This window comes from Nesoenas mayeri (assembly GCF_963082525.1).
Source record: "Nesoenas mayeri genome assembly, chromosome: 1".
Lineage (NCBI taxonomy): Eukaryota > Metazoa > Chordata > Aves > Columbiformes > Columbidae > Nesoenas > Nesoenas mayeri.
In genome coordinates, this window is record NC_137541.1 from 65,028,766 (window position 1) to 65,044,260 (window position 15,495).

The 15,495-nt window shown below is 52.1% G+C and overlaps 1 protein-coding gene and 1 pseudogene across 2 annotated transcripts in view; one reads left to right on the forward strand and one right to left on the reverse strand.

Annotated features, from left to right (window-relative positions):
* CACNA2D4 (calcium voltage-gated channel auxiliary subunit alpha2delta 4) overlaps nt 1-11,612 on the forward strand; it is a gene marked incomplete at both ends in the record, with an annotated part of 131,005 nt that extends 119,393 nt beyond the window's left edge. Inside the window, 5 exons of the mRNA XM_080352552.1 lie at nt 781-801; nt 6,072-6,189; nt 9,633-9,762; nt 10,694-10,759; nt 11,526-11,612. Of these exons, the coding sequence (XP_080208678.1) occupies nt 781-801; nt 6,072-6,189; nt 9,633-9,762; nt 10,694-10,759; nt 11,526-11,612 (422 nt within the window). The remainder of the gene's footprint in view (nt 1-780; nt 802-6,071; nt 6,190-9,632; nt 9,763-10,693; nt 10,760-11,525) is intronic.
* Nucleotides 1,338-2,272, reverse strand: LOC308047634 (annotated as a pseudogene). The gene has a single exon. The product of its transcript is annotated as an uncharacterized misc_RNA (transcript).
* Nucleotides 11,613-15,495: the final 3,883 nt, after the last annotated feature.

Consider the following 15,495-nt stretch of genomic DNA (forward strand, 5'->3'; position numbering starts at 1 on the left):
TAAGGTTCAATAACACATTGAAGGTTTTCACTTGCCCACTGGACTCTAGGATAGAAGAGATGATGGCACATGAGTGCAGCAAGGGGTATATCTGGTATGTCAGCCATGTAGGTGCTGTTATTACATCCTCACTAATTATTCAGCACTAACAGCGTTTTTAGTGGAGATAATGGTACCTTCCCTGCTAACTGTGGGGCTGAGTCTTCTGCACTGAATTCACCTGGCATAACAGGGAAACAGTCATTTTTAGAAAGCAAGATTTCATTCTCGTCAGAGAATCAGCCCAATGTCTGGATAATGCTGAGATCCCACTCACCTCCTCCAACGAGGGGCCCCAGAGATGGCAGCACAAGTTGCAGCTTTCCTCTACGCATCCCTGGCTGCTGCTCAACATGCGTCAGGATAACGGGAGTGGCCCCATGCAGAGAGTGGTGAGGAAGAGTCAGAGGAGCAAGCACAGAACTTGTGGCAATGCAGGAGGGACTGCTCTTTCTGAAGGACAGACCGACCTGGTGTTCCTGCTGAGAGCTGCTGTGGATGCTAAATGACCGCAGTTTGTTTTAGTCTTTGCTTGAGGAGATGTAAGGAAAAAGGGAGGGAGAGGTTCTCACTGCTGACCTGCTCATCACCATTTCCTTTTGTGCTTTCTTCATCTCTTTCCCGCATCACCTCCATGACTGCTGTGTGCAAATTCATCTCTTCATTGCACTGCCATCGTGTGAAACTGCCGCGTGGCTCCATCTTCATTGTGCGTCTGTGTGTGTCATCTGACTTTTCCAGCCAAGGCTGTCTTCCATCACTGTAAGTAGAAACATGTAGCAGCGAAAAGAGGAGGATTTAGCTAGAAATCTCAGGCTAGGAAAGACTTTTTTCCACCTCTTGGACAATGTGGGACTTGCAGAAAGGTGTGACAGGGACAAGGCAGTGTCTGGTTCTGTGTCCCTGCACTGCAAAATTGTTGCTCCTTTGCCTGGCTGAGCTGGTGAATGAAGGTCTGTCACTGAGAAATCAATAAAAGTGACACACCAGCCTCCTCAGGGACTGCAGGCACAGACAACACTATCACTCGATACTATGGCTTAAATGGGCCTGTAGCCTGTGTTCTTCACCTTGCTTCCCAGCTGCACCATTCTTTTCAGTTGTTATGCCAAAACTAAAGACCAACACGTGCCTTCTTGCAGGAAAAATTATACAAGTCTCACAGACTTCAGATATTAAGAGGCAACTTAAGTCTTCTTTTCCACACCCCATGGCTTAGCTCCTTCTGATGAATTCCAGCCCAGCTCCAGGATAATGCAGAATTAACTTTCAAGCAGTTCAACTGATAAGTGTATGCTCTAGCTCACAAATCCACTCCTACAGGCAAGTTAGAAATCCCTCCAAGACAGAGTCCAGACTGTGGCTATATTTGTATATCTCCCTGCTTCCATATCTAGCTTGTATTTGCTGATTTACCCTCTGCCCAGCAAGACGTATGTGTGAGACAGAGATAGAGAAGCAGAGACAGTTGGAATGTGTCTTACTGTACGAAGAAGAGGAAAAGAAAGAGTGTGGCTATGGATGAAAAAAAATTAGTGTCCATGTGTTGGGGAGGGAATAGCAGGGTGGAAGAATACTATTGGGGCTGGAAGAAATGGATTGCACATGTTGTTAAGAATGGGCTGTAGATTTTTGCCAGAGATGTTAACATTTTCTTGACTGTCTGCCAAGGCTGGTGTATGCAAAAAGTATGGAGAGAAGGAGACATTTTGTGAGAGAGAAACTGAGCACACATTTATTCAGGGATATATGCAAAGGAATTAATGGTAGGGGATCTAATGCCCACCCTTGTTTTGCTGTGCACCTCTGGTTCTGCAGCACAGAGCCTGTTTCTGCCCCCCAAGTTCTCTTGCTTTCTGGGAAGGCAAGACTTGCCATTGGAATACGGGCATGATATATTCAGCCTGCATTCATCACACAAACCTGCTTTTTAGAGGTGGTGAGAAGACATGTTTGCTTACACAGATTTTTCACTGCTCTCAGCATCTCATTCCTCTCTGTGTTTGTAAGGGCTTCTGCTTTTATGGACACCAGAACAGGTTTGAAAGCCTTTAATTAAACCAAAAATACTTCCAGTCAAGGCGTGCAGCCCAGAAAGGACTGTTTCTAGAATTCTGTAGCTCAGAAAAGTTTCTTTTTGACTGCATGGTACTGTACACAGAGGATATTTCACAAGGTAATTGATTAAATTCTGTATTTTGTATTTGTAACTATGTGGTAGATTTTGTCTCATGTGTCCCAGGGTAAATCCGTTGACTTGGGTGCATTTATCCATGACTTATGCTGGTGGGAATGAGTTCACAATCTGGGCTGTGTGGTTCATAACAAGGCGCGGCGGCTGCCTTTGCTACTCAGAAGGATCGGTTGCCAAATGTCTGACAGAGTCTTTCTGGAAGTGCAGATGGTAGCAACGACAGCCTGGAATTAACTCACTCTTTGCTATAAAGTTTGCAATTTGTTATCAGCTCCTCTGACTGTTTGCTAATCCCTGACCACCAGACTCTCTCAGAGCGCTGATAAAGTTTTGATGTCCAGCACGTGCCCACAGAGGCTCAGCCCAAGCGTTTTGCTGATGATGTACATGCCACGGGGCTCCTCTGAACTTCTCAATACTGCTGCAGCTGCTTTGCTTCCAAGCAAATTAAGTGGCAGTAGGCTTAAGCATAATCTCTGTCATAGGTCTTGTCTCTGTGCAGAAGTTAGGAGGTTTTTAAAGTAGCTTCTTTTCATTTAGCCTGTGCCAAGAAACTGATTTAAGATGGTCTGTGCAGGGGACTTGTGCCAATTTAGCAGAGTTTAAAAATACATCTTCATGCACATGATGAGGTTAACCCAGAGCAAGTCAAATTGCAGATGTTCGTGAAAGGCTCCAACAGCAACGCAGCCTCTGCCCGAGACCAAGCCCCTACTGCCAGTGGCAAAAGTGCCCCCGAAGGAACTAAACCCCGTGCACTTCGCACCCCTGACCTCCTGATGCCCAGGCTGCTCCTGTGAGTGCCACCATGGCACAGTTTGGCCCAGGATTACTGATGGAAGGTTGTCTCTCTAGTCCTGTGCCTAGAGCTGAGGTACAGCTCTTGCCCATGTCTGTGGGTCAGGCCAGGAGGCTGTGCTGGCCGTGCTTGTCCTGGGTCTGGGTCGTGTAGGCTCTGTAGTTGCCTTTACCCTTGAGGCCCAGTTCTCCAAGCCCAGCAAGTCCAATGTAATGGCCCTGATTCAACACCGGCTGAGGCTGGGAGGCTTCAAGTCTCCTTCCATCCCATGTTTTCCAAGCCGATGATCTGATTCACACCCTCCCTACATGCCATCCTTCACACCATTGGTTTTTATATGGCTTTAACTCCATCTGCTTTGATGGCACTACATCAGGAAGACAGAGATAGTGGAGAATGTCATTCTTTGCCAGGAGTAGGGGAAAAATGAGGACCTGGCTGAGGTGTCTGCTATGTCAGGACCTTTTGCCGCTCCTGACATGAGCAATACGCTAAATTCTTGCAAGCCATTGTGCCCCAGTTTTATCAGGTCACCTTTGTGGTCATCACAGATGTTCTTCTGAGTGAGAACTGGCACAGTCCATCGCCAACAGCTTTGCTGCAGTGACAGCCCTGGTCACACAGTGCTGCAAATCCAGGGGTAACACAACGAGACTTGGATGGTTCGTGGCTGAGGGACCAATGCGTGGTCTTGCTGCAAGCATGTCCCTAAGAAGATCTGTCCCTGGCCCAGACTACAACCATCTGGCCACCTGTTTCAGAGTTTGGAACTGTTTTCCCAGCTACTAGTACAGTGAATTAAGGCTGAAGGAAAAGAACTCCAACTCTGGCCCTCACATTCCTTTTGTCCATCAGGATTTCACTGCTCAGAATATGGTTACCAGGCCTGGAGCTGCTCTGAGCCAGAAAGCATTTGCAGCTTCTCTCCTTACAGCATATTCTGTGTGTTTCATCAGAAATGTCTAAGTCTTTGAAATTCACCTCAGCAACAGGGTCTTCTGCTCATGCCGAATGTCCTCAGGGCTGTTCACCCCTGTGACAAGTACTAGTCAGAGTAAAAAGAAAAGGCAGAGGCTTTTCCATGCTCCTGCAGCATGGGTTTTGCAGAGAGGGACAGCAAATGGTGACAGAGCACAGCCAGGCAGCTCCTGGCTGGTGGTAGATTTGCTGCCGGACCCTGAAATGACAAGTTTAGTTGATGAATTTAGTGTGAATCCAGGGTGAACACAGAACAAGGCATCATGCTGAAATCAGGCCCTGTGTGCTTTTGAATCTGTGCAAAATGAACTTAACCATGATACTAAAAGGTGGATCCCACTATCTGGGAGAGTTTAAGTAGGAGGCTGCCTCGTGAGTGACATTTTGGAGAGTTCCAAAGAAAAGCACAAGGCACAACTACGGGAGACTCTGGACTGCAGGGAGGTGCTTGAGTGCCCATCATATTCACTTGGGTGAGGCATCAGAGGGGAGGGATTGGGCTGCAGTCCCTGGCTCTTAGATGGATGTCTTGTGGCACTGGATCACTGTGGTGGAGATGAAAATCAGAGAAAATCACCCAGGTTTTCTCTCTCTCACATAATCCACATTGTTTAGATGGCAAGTCTCGCAGAGTGGCGCCTGCCTCGTTCTGCGTGCTCCGGCAGTGTCAGGGGAAAGGAGACCACAGATCTCAGGGAGGGTTTTACAGTGATGCAAATTACCCATCAGGATCATGGATACCCTCTTGGTGCCTTCTTACCATTCATTCACTGATTAAAGCCCGCGTTCCTGAGGCTTTCCTATACATCTTCAGCACCGCTGCTGCAAGGGATAAGCTGGTTGTCCTCCAAATCAGGACTCGGGGCCCTGCCTGTCCCCCTGGAAGGGCTGCCTGCGGCCACTGCGTGGGTAGAGGGCTGCAGAGCGAGTCTTTTGTGCTCAGACCCAAAGCTGATGTAGAAACCATTTCTCATACTTGTTGTTGGCTGAGCTGCAGCCACCTCTCCCCTAGCAACAAAGCCTCGCATTTCCATCGGCGACGTTCCCCTGTGTCTTACAGAGGCAGGAGCTGGCTTTGCTACTTCCAACTGCAGAAAATAATTGCCAGAAAGGCCCAAGGCAATAGTTTCAGTCAATTCAGACTTCACTGAATTCTGAGAAAGGATGCCCTTGCTTCTTGAGGGAGGCTCAGTAAGGCGGTTCAGCTCCCCCTCATCCCCAAATTAGTCTGGGAGTCCCACAGAGTGTGAGTGATGAGTGGTGGAGCAGCTGGTCCCTACCTCTACGCGGATGGCTGCCCCCAGGAGCCACTGCCATGAGTTAGCCAGGTCTTTGCTGGTCCTCAAGAGCTATCGTCAGCTTTCCTGTGGTCTCAGGCCAGATCTGTTTGCCAGCAATGTTTTCTTTTTAATGTGACACATATTTCACCCCTCAAATTGTCTGCTGCGGGCTTGCTCTGACATGTCAGAGGACTTGAGAATAATCAGCAGTTGATGGAGAATCCCACCATGGACACCCGTGGTCCCTGCAGGGGCAGGTCCCTCAGCATGGGCACTGAGGAACAGCCCAATCACAGCTGTGAATATTTTTAAAAGTGCATGAGCATGGGCTGGGTTAGGCAGGAGGGATTTTATTGATGCCGCTGGTTCCGTAGATGTGACCCTCCCTCCTGCCCCCCACTTCGAACACAAGGGCACCAGTGCCCAAATTCTCCTGCGTAACTGACCACCGGAGTCCCTGGGGTGCTGCAACTGCTGTGGCTTGGGCAGGACAGGGTTCAGCCTTGCTTTGGGGAGGTGAGAGGGAATAGTAGGCACATTTTTCACATAGGCTGGTTTTCCCACACCACCTAGTGGGAGCAGAGATCGCTGCCTGGCTGCTCGCTGCAGCATCTCCTTCCCTTTCTTTGGTCAGCACCTGCTCTTGGCCGCTGTCAAGGGGGTATGCAGGGCTGGTCCTCCAACCTGCACCGCTAGTCTTAAATGCTTCCATCCCAGTAGAAACCCTCTCCGATGCAATCCTCTGTCCTTCATTTCTCATCTTGTCTCCTTATCACTGCAGCTCACAAGCACAAGAAGCACGACACCTTGCAGCCCTGCGACACAGAGTACCCTGTTTTTGTGTACGAGCCGGCCATCAAGGAGACCAACGGGCTGATTGAGTGCGGAGATTGCCAAAAGTAAGAACTGCAGCTTCTCTTTAATTTGGGAGCTACCTATCCCCAGGGTGTGACAGCACACGAGCCAGCTGGGGCTGGCAGTAACTTGCAAAGAGTCTTCTGCCACTGTCCCCATAGTGTGGCCAGTGCCGCATCCACAGCTCTGGCCACAGAGCAAAGCTAAACAGCCACACTGGACAACAGGGAGGTGAAATGACTGGGTTACAGCTTATTGATAAAAGATTGAAAAAATTAAAAACATCTGTTAGTAAACACAGGTGGCTGCAGAATGAGGGAAAGAGCATTTAAATATATATATGTTTTTTTAAATTTTCTCTCTTTTCTGTTTCTCTAAAGAAAAAAAAAAAGAAAAAGAAAAGCAGGGAGGGGAAAAAAAGAAGTGTTAAACTGTAAGAAATTAGGACATGGATCCACTTTTCTGTTTTCATTTTAAGAGAATGAACAGTCCAAAATAACAGAAAAGTCAGTGGGAAAAGTGGCCATTTTCAGCACCTGCATATCATGTGTGGAAAGGTGACAGAAGGATGAATTTCCACTGGGCCAGCTTTTCCTAACATGAGGTGTCCAAACAGATCTCATTGGAATCCCTCTTAAAAAAATATATAGATAATAATAATCCTACCTACTCTGACTTAAGTCTTGGACTGACTGCAGGAAAGACTTAAGGGTTAGTAAAACAGCCTGCACTACTCAGCATGACCAGGCCTTGCCAAACACTGTTTTAGAAGAAGAGATTGCAGATTTGGTGACGTCAAGGGACTGTGCAAGTACAGTGAGCTCGGGGTGGATACGGAGAAGATAAGTGCCCCAAACTGACGTTTTTGTGGGTTAAGATGTTGCTGCAGCGACCTCAACCTGGGACTGACCCCTTCTGGCTGTGGTGCCTCCATCCCACTGGAGCCCGGCACCCATCCGCCCTCCCCGTGAAAGCTGGCAGAGGTTTCCTCCCCAGGGATTTTGTACTGTGGTGGTTACAGCAATCCCTGAGTGGTGGGAGCTGGGGCGGGTGTTGTATAATCTCAGGGTGATGAGCATTTTTTCTTTGTATCAGGAATAGTGTGGCCAGCAGGACTAGGGCAGTGATGGTCCCCTTGTACTCGGCACTGGTGAGGCCCCACCTTGAGTCCCATGTTCCGTTTTGGGCCCCTCACTACAAGAAAGACATTGAGTTGCTGGAGAGAATACAGAGGAGGTGACGAGGCTGGTGAAGGGTCTGGAGCACAAGTCTGATGAGGAGCGGCTGAGGGAACTGGGGCTGTTTAGCCTGGAGAAAAGGAGGCTGAGGGGAGACCTTATCGCTGTCTGCAACTACCTGAAAGGAGGTTGTAGCATGGAGGGGGTTGGTCTCTTCTCCCAAGTAGCCAGTGATAGGACAAGAGGAAATGGCCTCAAGTTGCACCAGGAGAGGTTTAGATTGGATATTAGGAAAAAATGTTTCACGGAAAGAGTAGTTGGGCATTGGAGCAGGCTGCCCAGGGAAGTGGTGGTGTCATCATCCCTGGAGGTGTTTAAAGATGCATAGATGAGGTTCATAGAGACACAGTTTAGAGGTGGACCTGGCAGTGTTAGGTTAATGGTTGACTCCGTGATCTTGAGGGTCTTTTCCAACCAAAATGATTTTGTGACTGTATTCTACTACAGAATAGACTCCTACTGCCCATCCCACTCGATTCACTGCCACGTGGTACAAGGGGTGAGGCAGCACCTTACCAGCACCATCAGCAGCAGCTGCTGAGTTCTGCTCAGCTCCTTCGTAGTTACAGGCATGGTTGCAGCCTCTGGGCCCTGGGCACATCTCCTGTGCATCTTTTATGCTCAGGAGAGACATGCACCCCCACACAGCCTCTGTGGAACATTAGCCAGTGGCCTGCTCAGCCATGCAGGCTTTCTCCATCATGTTTCACAAGCTCAAGTGGTTCCCAGTAGAGCAAGGATAGGCTAGGTACTCCATCCTGGGCAAAAAAACAGCTTGTGGATTCATGCATGGGCCACACTGTGTCCTGGTTCCTGAATTTTGCATGGATTAAAATCTGCATTTTAAAGCTCCCAAAGCAGTCATCAGCCAGGAACACTAATGAAATGGTTGTGAGCTGCAGCATATGACATTCAACAGCTCTACAAGTGAATACAGAAATCCCTGGAGGCGAGAAGGCACAAGATTTGAGATTCAGTGCTGAATAACCAGAGAGACAGGGCGGGCCTCCAGTGCAGTCAGATCAGTTGGTGCAGTGGGCACATCCTCACAAATCTGTATTTGTAACCCAGAAGGCCTCTCCCTTGGCAGGGAGGTGGTTGGCAGGACCAGGATTGTGCAGAGCCACGTACTGGCTGCAGTGCTGCAGCTGGGCCACCAGCACAGGCACACCGAGCTTGCCATCCCTGCGCCCAGTGGCCCCAGGCCAGGCTGCTGGCTCCTTGACAGGGCTGTACGGTGGCAGCGCAGCCTGGCAGCGGGCAGGACAGCAGGGTGGGCAGCACAGCCTTGCCAGCCCCTCGTGCTCACCTGGGCGGGGGCTGCAGACGGGCATGTGCCAGTGAGCAAGCCCACAGGTGCACGCAGCCTTGCGAGCACAGAGACACGTCAGAGCTGCCCGTGCACACACACGCGTGTGCACAAACCCCTGCACACAGCCCAAACACGTGCCTGCCCTCAGCCTGCTCTGCCCACGCAAGCCTTCCACCACCCACATAACCAGGCAGCGACGCTTCTGCAAACCCTCACGTGTACATCCTGGGGCAAACGCTGACATGCAGACACAGCCCCACCAGCACATGCCTGTGCTCGTCACCGCACCCTTGTCTGACAGGGAGGGGAAGGGGCACGCGAACTTGTGGCTGCCAAGTGATGCTGCGTGTTTTTCATGGTGGTGGGGAAGACCAAGCACCAGCCAGTCAGTCCCATCACACCGAAGTAACGTGTGATGCTGCTGGGATCGTCCATCTCTCACTCCAGCAACATGCAATGTAGCAAAACTCTGCCCCTTACAGGACCTCATAGTACATACATCCTTGCATTGTAAAAGCATATGCATAAGTGTATGTTGAATGGACATTGGCAGACCTCTGGACAAAACCAGGTGTTCTCAGATATCATCTGCTGCAAGATGCTGCCTCATTTGCAGAGGGCCTGTATTGGGTTTCGTTGGCTGGTTGGTATTTTTGGTTGGTAGGCTGGGTTGTGGGTTTGATTTTGGCTTTTGTGCCAGCAAGGATTTGTAAATCTGAGCCAGTTCAGAGCTTCCAAAAACCAAAAAGGTGTGCTAAAGCCTCCTCCCCCATGTGCATAGCTGCTCGCTGAGTCTCTCCCGTTTCCTCCTGAGATCCTGTTTCCAATTATGTGTTTTCCTTGGATTTCTTTGCTGTGGGCTGGGTGTTGCGGGAGCAGCTGCCATGGCCCTGCAGCGGGAGGGATGTGCTTTCTCCTGCCCACTCTTTTCTTGCAGGATGTTTGTGGCACAACAGATCACCAGCAGTAACCTCCTGCTCCTCGTCACGGATGCTACCTGTGACTGCAGTGTCTTCCCACCCGTCCTGCTGGATGCGAAAGAAGTCAAATATATCCTTCCATACGCAGTGGGGATGCATGGCTCCCTCTTTGCTAGGGTGGAAAAACCTGCTGCTGTGGCAATTGCCACAGGGGTGGAGAGCATGGCCTGAACTGTGAGACAGCCAGGAAGGGAGACACAGAGCAGGCAGGCTTGAGGTGTGGTGGGAAGGAGGTAACAGTCAACATAGAATCACAGAATGTCCTGAGTTGGAGGGAACCCACAAGCATCATCAAGTCCAACTCCTGTCCCTGCACAGGACAACCCCACAGTTCACACCATGTGTCTGAGGGCTTGTCCAGCCTCTTCTTGAACACTGTCAGGCTTGGGGCTGTGACACCTCCCTGGGGAGCCTGTTCCAGTGCTCCAGCACCCTCTGGGTGAAGAACCTTTTCCTAATGTCCAACTTAAACCTCCCTGCCACATCTTCCTGCCATTCCTTCAGGTCCTGTGTGGGGGACTACAGTGGGTCTGTGGATTCCCTGACAGTCCTGCCCTCCAGACTCTGAAGAGGAAGCTAGTCTCCCCAAGCCAAGCTGTCAGATGTGCTGTATGAGGGTGAGGGTGGGACAGGCCAGGAGAAAGGTTCAGTGGTGGGGTGGGCACAGCCAGGCTGGCTCCTTGACAGTGCTCCCAGGTGCTTCCCTAACTCACCCCTGTTGAGTCTTCATCCCTTACTCCTCATAAGGGAAGTGATACGGCACAGCTTGTCACTGTGATGGTGAGCCCTCTCCATGCATTTTGGCCACTGCCATTTTTTCTTGCCATGTTCTAGTGCTAGAGATGTCTCCAGTCCATGCAGGCTGACTTGTCCTCCCCACTCTGTCCCCTAGGCTGTGCAGTTACACCTTCACAGCTTGCATCAGAGCCCTGTAAGTCCATGCAGCATTCATCCCCTTTTCCCTTGCCCTGCTGCTGCCCGTGTCCTTAACAGCTTCGCACATAACGCTTCAGTGAAGTGTGAACGGATGCGCTCCCAGAAGCTGAGGCGGCGGCCGGACACGTGCCACGCGTTTCACCCCGAGGTACCCCAGGACGACATGGGAGGGAGGGAGGGAAGGAAGAGGAGGACACAGCTGGGTTTCACCATGGACCTGCCTGTACCCATGCACATACATCCCCTTTGCACCCCTGCGTTGTGCACATGGCGTGCCCATCTCTCTGTCTGGACCCAGACGCAGCCCAGGGAGCTTCCCAGCAGGAGGATGGTCATACTGGTGACACCTGGGAAGGGCTTCAGCTTGGCAGTCAGAGGATTGCTAGTTTTCTTCAGGGGGGTCACCTGCTGGAAGAGCCATGATTCTTGTAACCACCCCTTGTGACCCAAGCTTGGTGCAGCCAGGCAGCTCTCATGCCTGCCGGGCTGGCAGGAGTTTGGTCCAGGCACCTTCACACAGCATGTGAGGCAGCCCAGCTGCCTGTCCTTGCCCCGCATGGCCAGGAACAGGCACAGGGACACACTCACAGGCAGGGGACTCTGGAAGGAGCTGCAGGAGGGACCTGCAGGCAGGAGCTAATCCGGCTGCAGCCTCCCAGGCCCAGGGATGGGTTTCAGGGTGTGGGGCAAAGCATGGTAAAAACCAAGAAGGTGAGAGGCTTCCTGGCTCACAGGTGGATGCCATGGCACAGAGGCATCAAACCAGTCCCTTCCTTTGGCCCCGGTGATCCTTCCTCTTGCCCCTCTGCCACAAGCATTGCTCCCCCTTCCAAAGGCAAGGGGTAGGCTCCCTTCCCTCTGCCGGTAGCCACCCAGGCTGCAAGCAAGCTGACACCTTCTCTCCCATCTGCCAGGAAAATGCCCAAGACTGCGGTGGCACTGCCGAGATCTCCGTCTCACCGACACTGCTCCTCCTGCCCTTGGCGCTGCTCCTGCGGTGACACTGCCTGCAACGGTGACACTGCCTGCAATGCGCCTTATGTGGCAGAGACCTGGGAAGAAAGGGGCTGCCACTGGCTCGAGCAGCAGGAGGGGAGGAGATGGAGGCACAGGCCATTCTGGATGCCCACTGCAGCTCCCCAGGAAGACGAGGTGTTAACGGCGTAGCACAGCATGTCCTGTGTCCTTCGTCACAAGGTCTAATGTGGCGCCAACCGTGGAAGCTGCTCCCTCCTTCAAAATCCCTCAGCGAAAGGCCTCTGCGAGGACTGGCAGGGTTGGCTCGCAGCACACCACCTACGGAGCTGCTCCTTGCAGCCATCAGCGCCCAGCCTGAATGGCCAAGGTTGTTGGCATGGCTTAGATTTCACCATCACCTTGCCTCCCATGGAGCCACTTTGGGGTAGTTGACCCCAGGAGGCACAGGGCTCGGTGGGGCAGATCTGGCCTTAGAAGAGCAGTCTGTTTTCTGCCTGTCCTTCAGTGGGAGCTGCCAGGATTTTGAGCACCCAGGACTGGAGCAGCCCAGGCACAGCCCTGCCAGAACAGGGCTCTCAGTGGTTCCCAGCAGTGAGGCAGCATCTCCTGGTCTCAGGGGTGGTCCTTGACTGGGACCACAGGGGCAGGACATAGTGGCACCTAACCTGAACTGCAGTAGTGTGACACACAGCTGGACGATGGGAAGTAGCAGGGCTTACTAGTTAGCTGCAGCAATGCCAGCTCTGCTGAGGAGATCCCTGACAACACTGCTAGCACAGCATCCAGATTCTTGTCTAGAAGTGAACTTACCTCTGAGAAGGGGTATGTTCCCCACTGCCTGCTAGTTTCACTGCAGAAGCAGCTAAGAAACGGGCACTTTTCCCCTTGGAGCAGCACTGCCCTGCTCATTGAAGCTGTCCTTGCTTGTCCCAGGGCAAGCAGCCCCCTGCCCTAAGCCTGGCATTCCTGGCTGGTGGGCATGGGCCATTTCTCACAGAGCTTTATGGACAATGGGTGGGGAGCACCCATTTTTCCTTTTTTCTTTTTTTTTTTTGTATGAACTACTCCGTACCATCTTGGTAAAAAACAAATATATGGCATATTTTAAATAGATACTTAAGCTTCATCATGTCATGTTTGGTATGAATTGCAGCCCTACACTACATTCCAGAAACCCTTCTCCCTGCAAGACCTGTGGGGAGAAGGTGTGGGTAGAGGGACTGCAAATGGAGCTGCAGTGGCCTGGCCATCAGGGAAATGCTGGCAACTCATGGGGATGCGAAGAAGAGCTTGTGGTCACTGTTTTTACCAGAGGTACTGGAAGAAGAGCCTCTGGCCATGCAGCGCACACACTGGCACCCCACAGCTATCTGTCACCCCTGAGGCAGGTTAGGTGTCCTGGCACTGGTGGGGTACAGGAGTAGGGATGCCACAGCTACAGAAGCAAACGGGGTCGCATCTCACCTTGAGCTCTGTACCATCCCCATCTGTAGCCACCCCAGCACCCGTGTGGGTCCACTGCAATGGCACCAAGGAGTCAGGCCAGCAAGGCAGAGGCTTGCCCTGGCCTCCTCTTTCCAGCAAGCCACTTCAGGAGCCCCCTGTGCCCCTCACAGCCCCCCGAGAGCTGTGGGGCTCATTACACCGAGGTGTCAGCTCCTGCAGGGCAAGTGCCTGTGCCCAACAAGCAGCGCTGCCCACACGCTGCCCTCCAGACGTGCTGCTTGCGTGGAGGTGCTGGGCTCCCCAGTGGGCCCACCAAGCCCCCCAACTCCTGCAGCCCCCACTGCCACTGGGGTTAGACCCATTAGTAGCTGCTGCAATGGGCAGTTTTATGGGAAAAGGCTTTTTCCTCACACTGGGACTGTTCCCTTTCCCCACCTGAGCCCACAGACGGACTCAGGTATGCCAGGGTAGGTATGGATGCTGCCATTCTTGCTGCCAGTGTCAATCAACAATAAGGAGACAGTGCTGGTCATAATCAGATCCCGATGGGGACCTTTCCAGCTCCTGCTGTGGCTGGTTTTGCCTCACTAAAGTGATACTACAGCAAAAAAGAAGAATGGCTGCACTACTGGACATAAATCTGGAGGTGGAGATGGTGTTTCCAGGCTTCAGATGCAGTGACCTTATCAGAGCCAGAAGCAGCCGAGGAAGATGAAGGCAGCACAGAGCAATAAGGGGCTGCTGTCAAGGCCGAGGAGTCAGGAGTTGCTCACAGACAGAGGAGCCGCTGGCTCAGGGCATCCCTCTCCGGCTGGCACAGCTCACCCAGCTCCGTGCGCCTGCCCTCCTGGGGCACTGCTCTCAAGGGTGACCTCCCTGTCAGAAAGTATTAGCAGTCCCATCTCCACTCATCTCACAAAAGTTACATAAATACACATTGCTCTGCCACATACCAACTGTGTTTGATTTCAGGTGCGTTAATCCACCATAAACACGGTTTTCTGTAAGGAGACCTGCACTGAGAGAATGAAACCAGACAGCAACTAATAGTCGGGAGATGCTCTGGTGTGTTTCCAGAGAAGACTGGCCTCTGTGAAGGGGCAAGGGTAAGACATGACCCCCACAGCCCCCAACTGCCTGAGCTGGGGCTGCTCTAGGGGTGCCCCACTCCTGTGGCAGAGCTCCCCAGACTCTGGCTGCAGGGCTGTGGGGGGAGACGCCTCCTTGTGCCCCCTCACGGGGCTGCACCGCCTGTTCCCGCTGTGCTTCAGAGAGCGCACCTACACCTGCACTCTTTGTTTGATAGGGATGTCCTAAGCATCCCCCTTGCTCATGTCCTGCACAGGTGGATGGAGGAGACCCCAGGATCGCTAGGAAGCTCCAGCAACACCATTTGGGCAGTACTGGGTATCCCTCTGGGGATTAAGCAAATTCCAATGTCTGCTCTACTCACCTGGCAGAGATGGCAGCTCACAGCCCTCCAGCAAGAGAAAAATCCCTGGGAAAAGCAGTTGCTCCAGCTCCCAATATCTTCAGGCATGTGCTGGACACAGGAGATGAAAATAGGTCAGCAAAAGCAGAGATCTGAGGTCAGAGGATCTGATCAGCAGTGGAGCAGCTGTGAGAGGAGTCATCCCTCACTTCCAGCCAAGCAGCATCCCGCTGCCATCCTGAGACAGCACTGCAAATCACAGCTGTACCTCCTGCAAGATCCTATCCACCCCCCGTAAGCGTGGGGATGTAGGCACGGGGATAATAGAATATTAGATAACAGAATAACTATTAAGGCAAAACTTGATGGGAGAAGAGTTTTAAGTGATGCTCTGCAGTGAAGGGTGTTTGTCAGACCCACCCAGCCACGTCTGGCTGCCACACAAATCAGGGGCTTCACAGGCCCTAAATCTGCAGCTGGTTTCCTCCCAGGAAGGTGGAGAGGGAGCTGGGAAGTGACCTAAAAATCTCTCTGTTACACTCCTCACAGGCTTCAGAAACATCCTGCTGCAGGCTGAGGTAACCCTGTCCCCTCCCAAACACTGTGGTGGGCACTGAGGGTGTCCGAGCCGCAGGCAGGGACGCACACCTTGCACAGCGTCACGTACACGTGCCCTCCCTTGACTCATGGCTTGGGACAGAGCAGACAGATGACTACAGCTTCAAGTATGACCAGACAGGAATGACTTCATCCTACAAAACAGCAGAAAAATCAGGCCTGGATTTACAGCAGCTGTTTGCAATTGGGAGCAGTCACAGGAGCAGCAGCTTTCAGCAGGCTGGTCAGGGTCAGCCTACACTTAGCAAGCGCCTGGCACACCCCAGGCTGGCCATGGCAGCGGTTGCACTGAGGCGCTGTATAGCGTGGGGGTGCCCTCGTTCTCACAGCAAAGGACCAATACCACAGTCTTGCTTGGCTTTGTGTGCATCTCTCCGGCTAGAGCTCCTCAGAGTATTTTCCAGGATGCT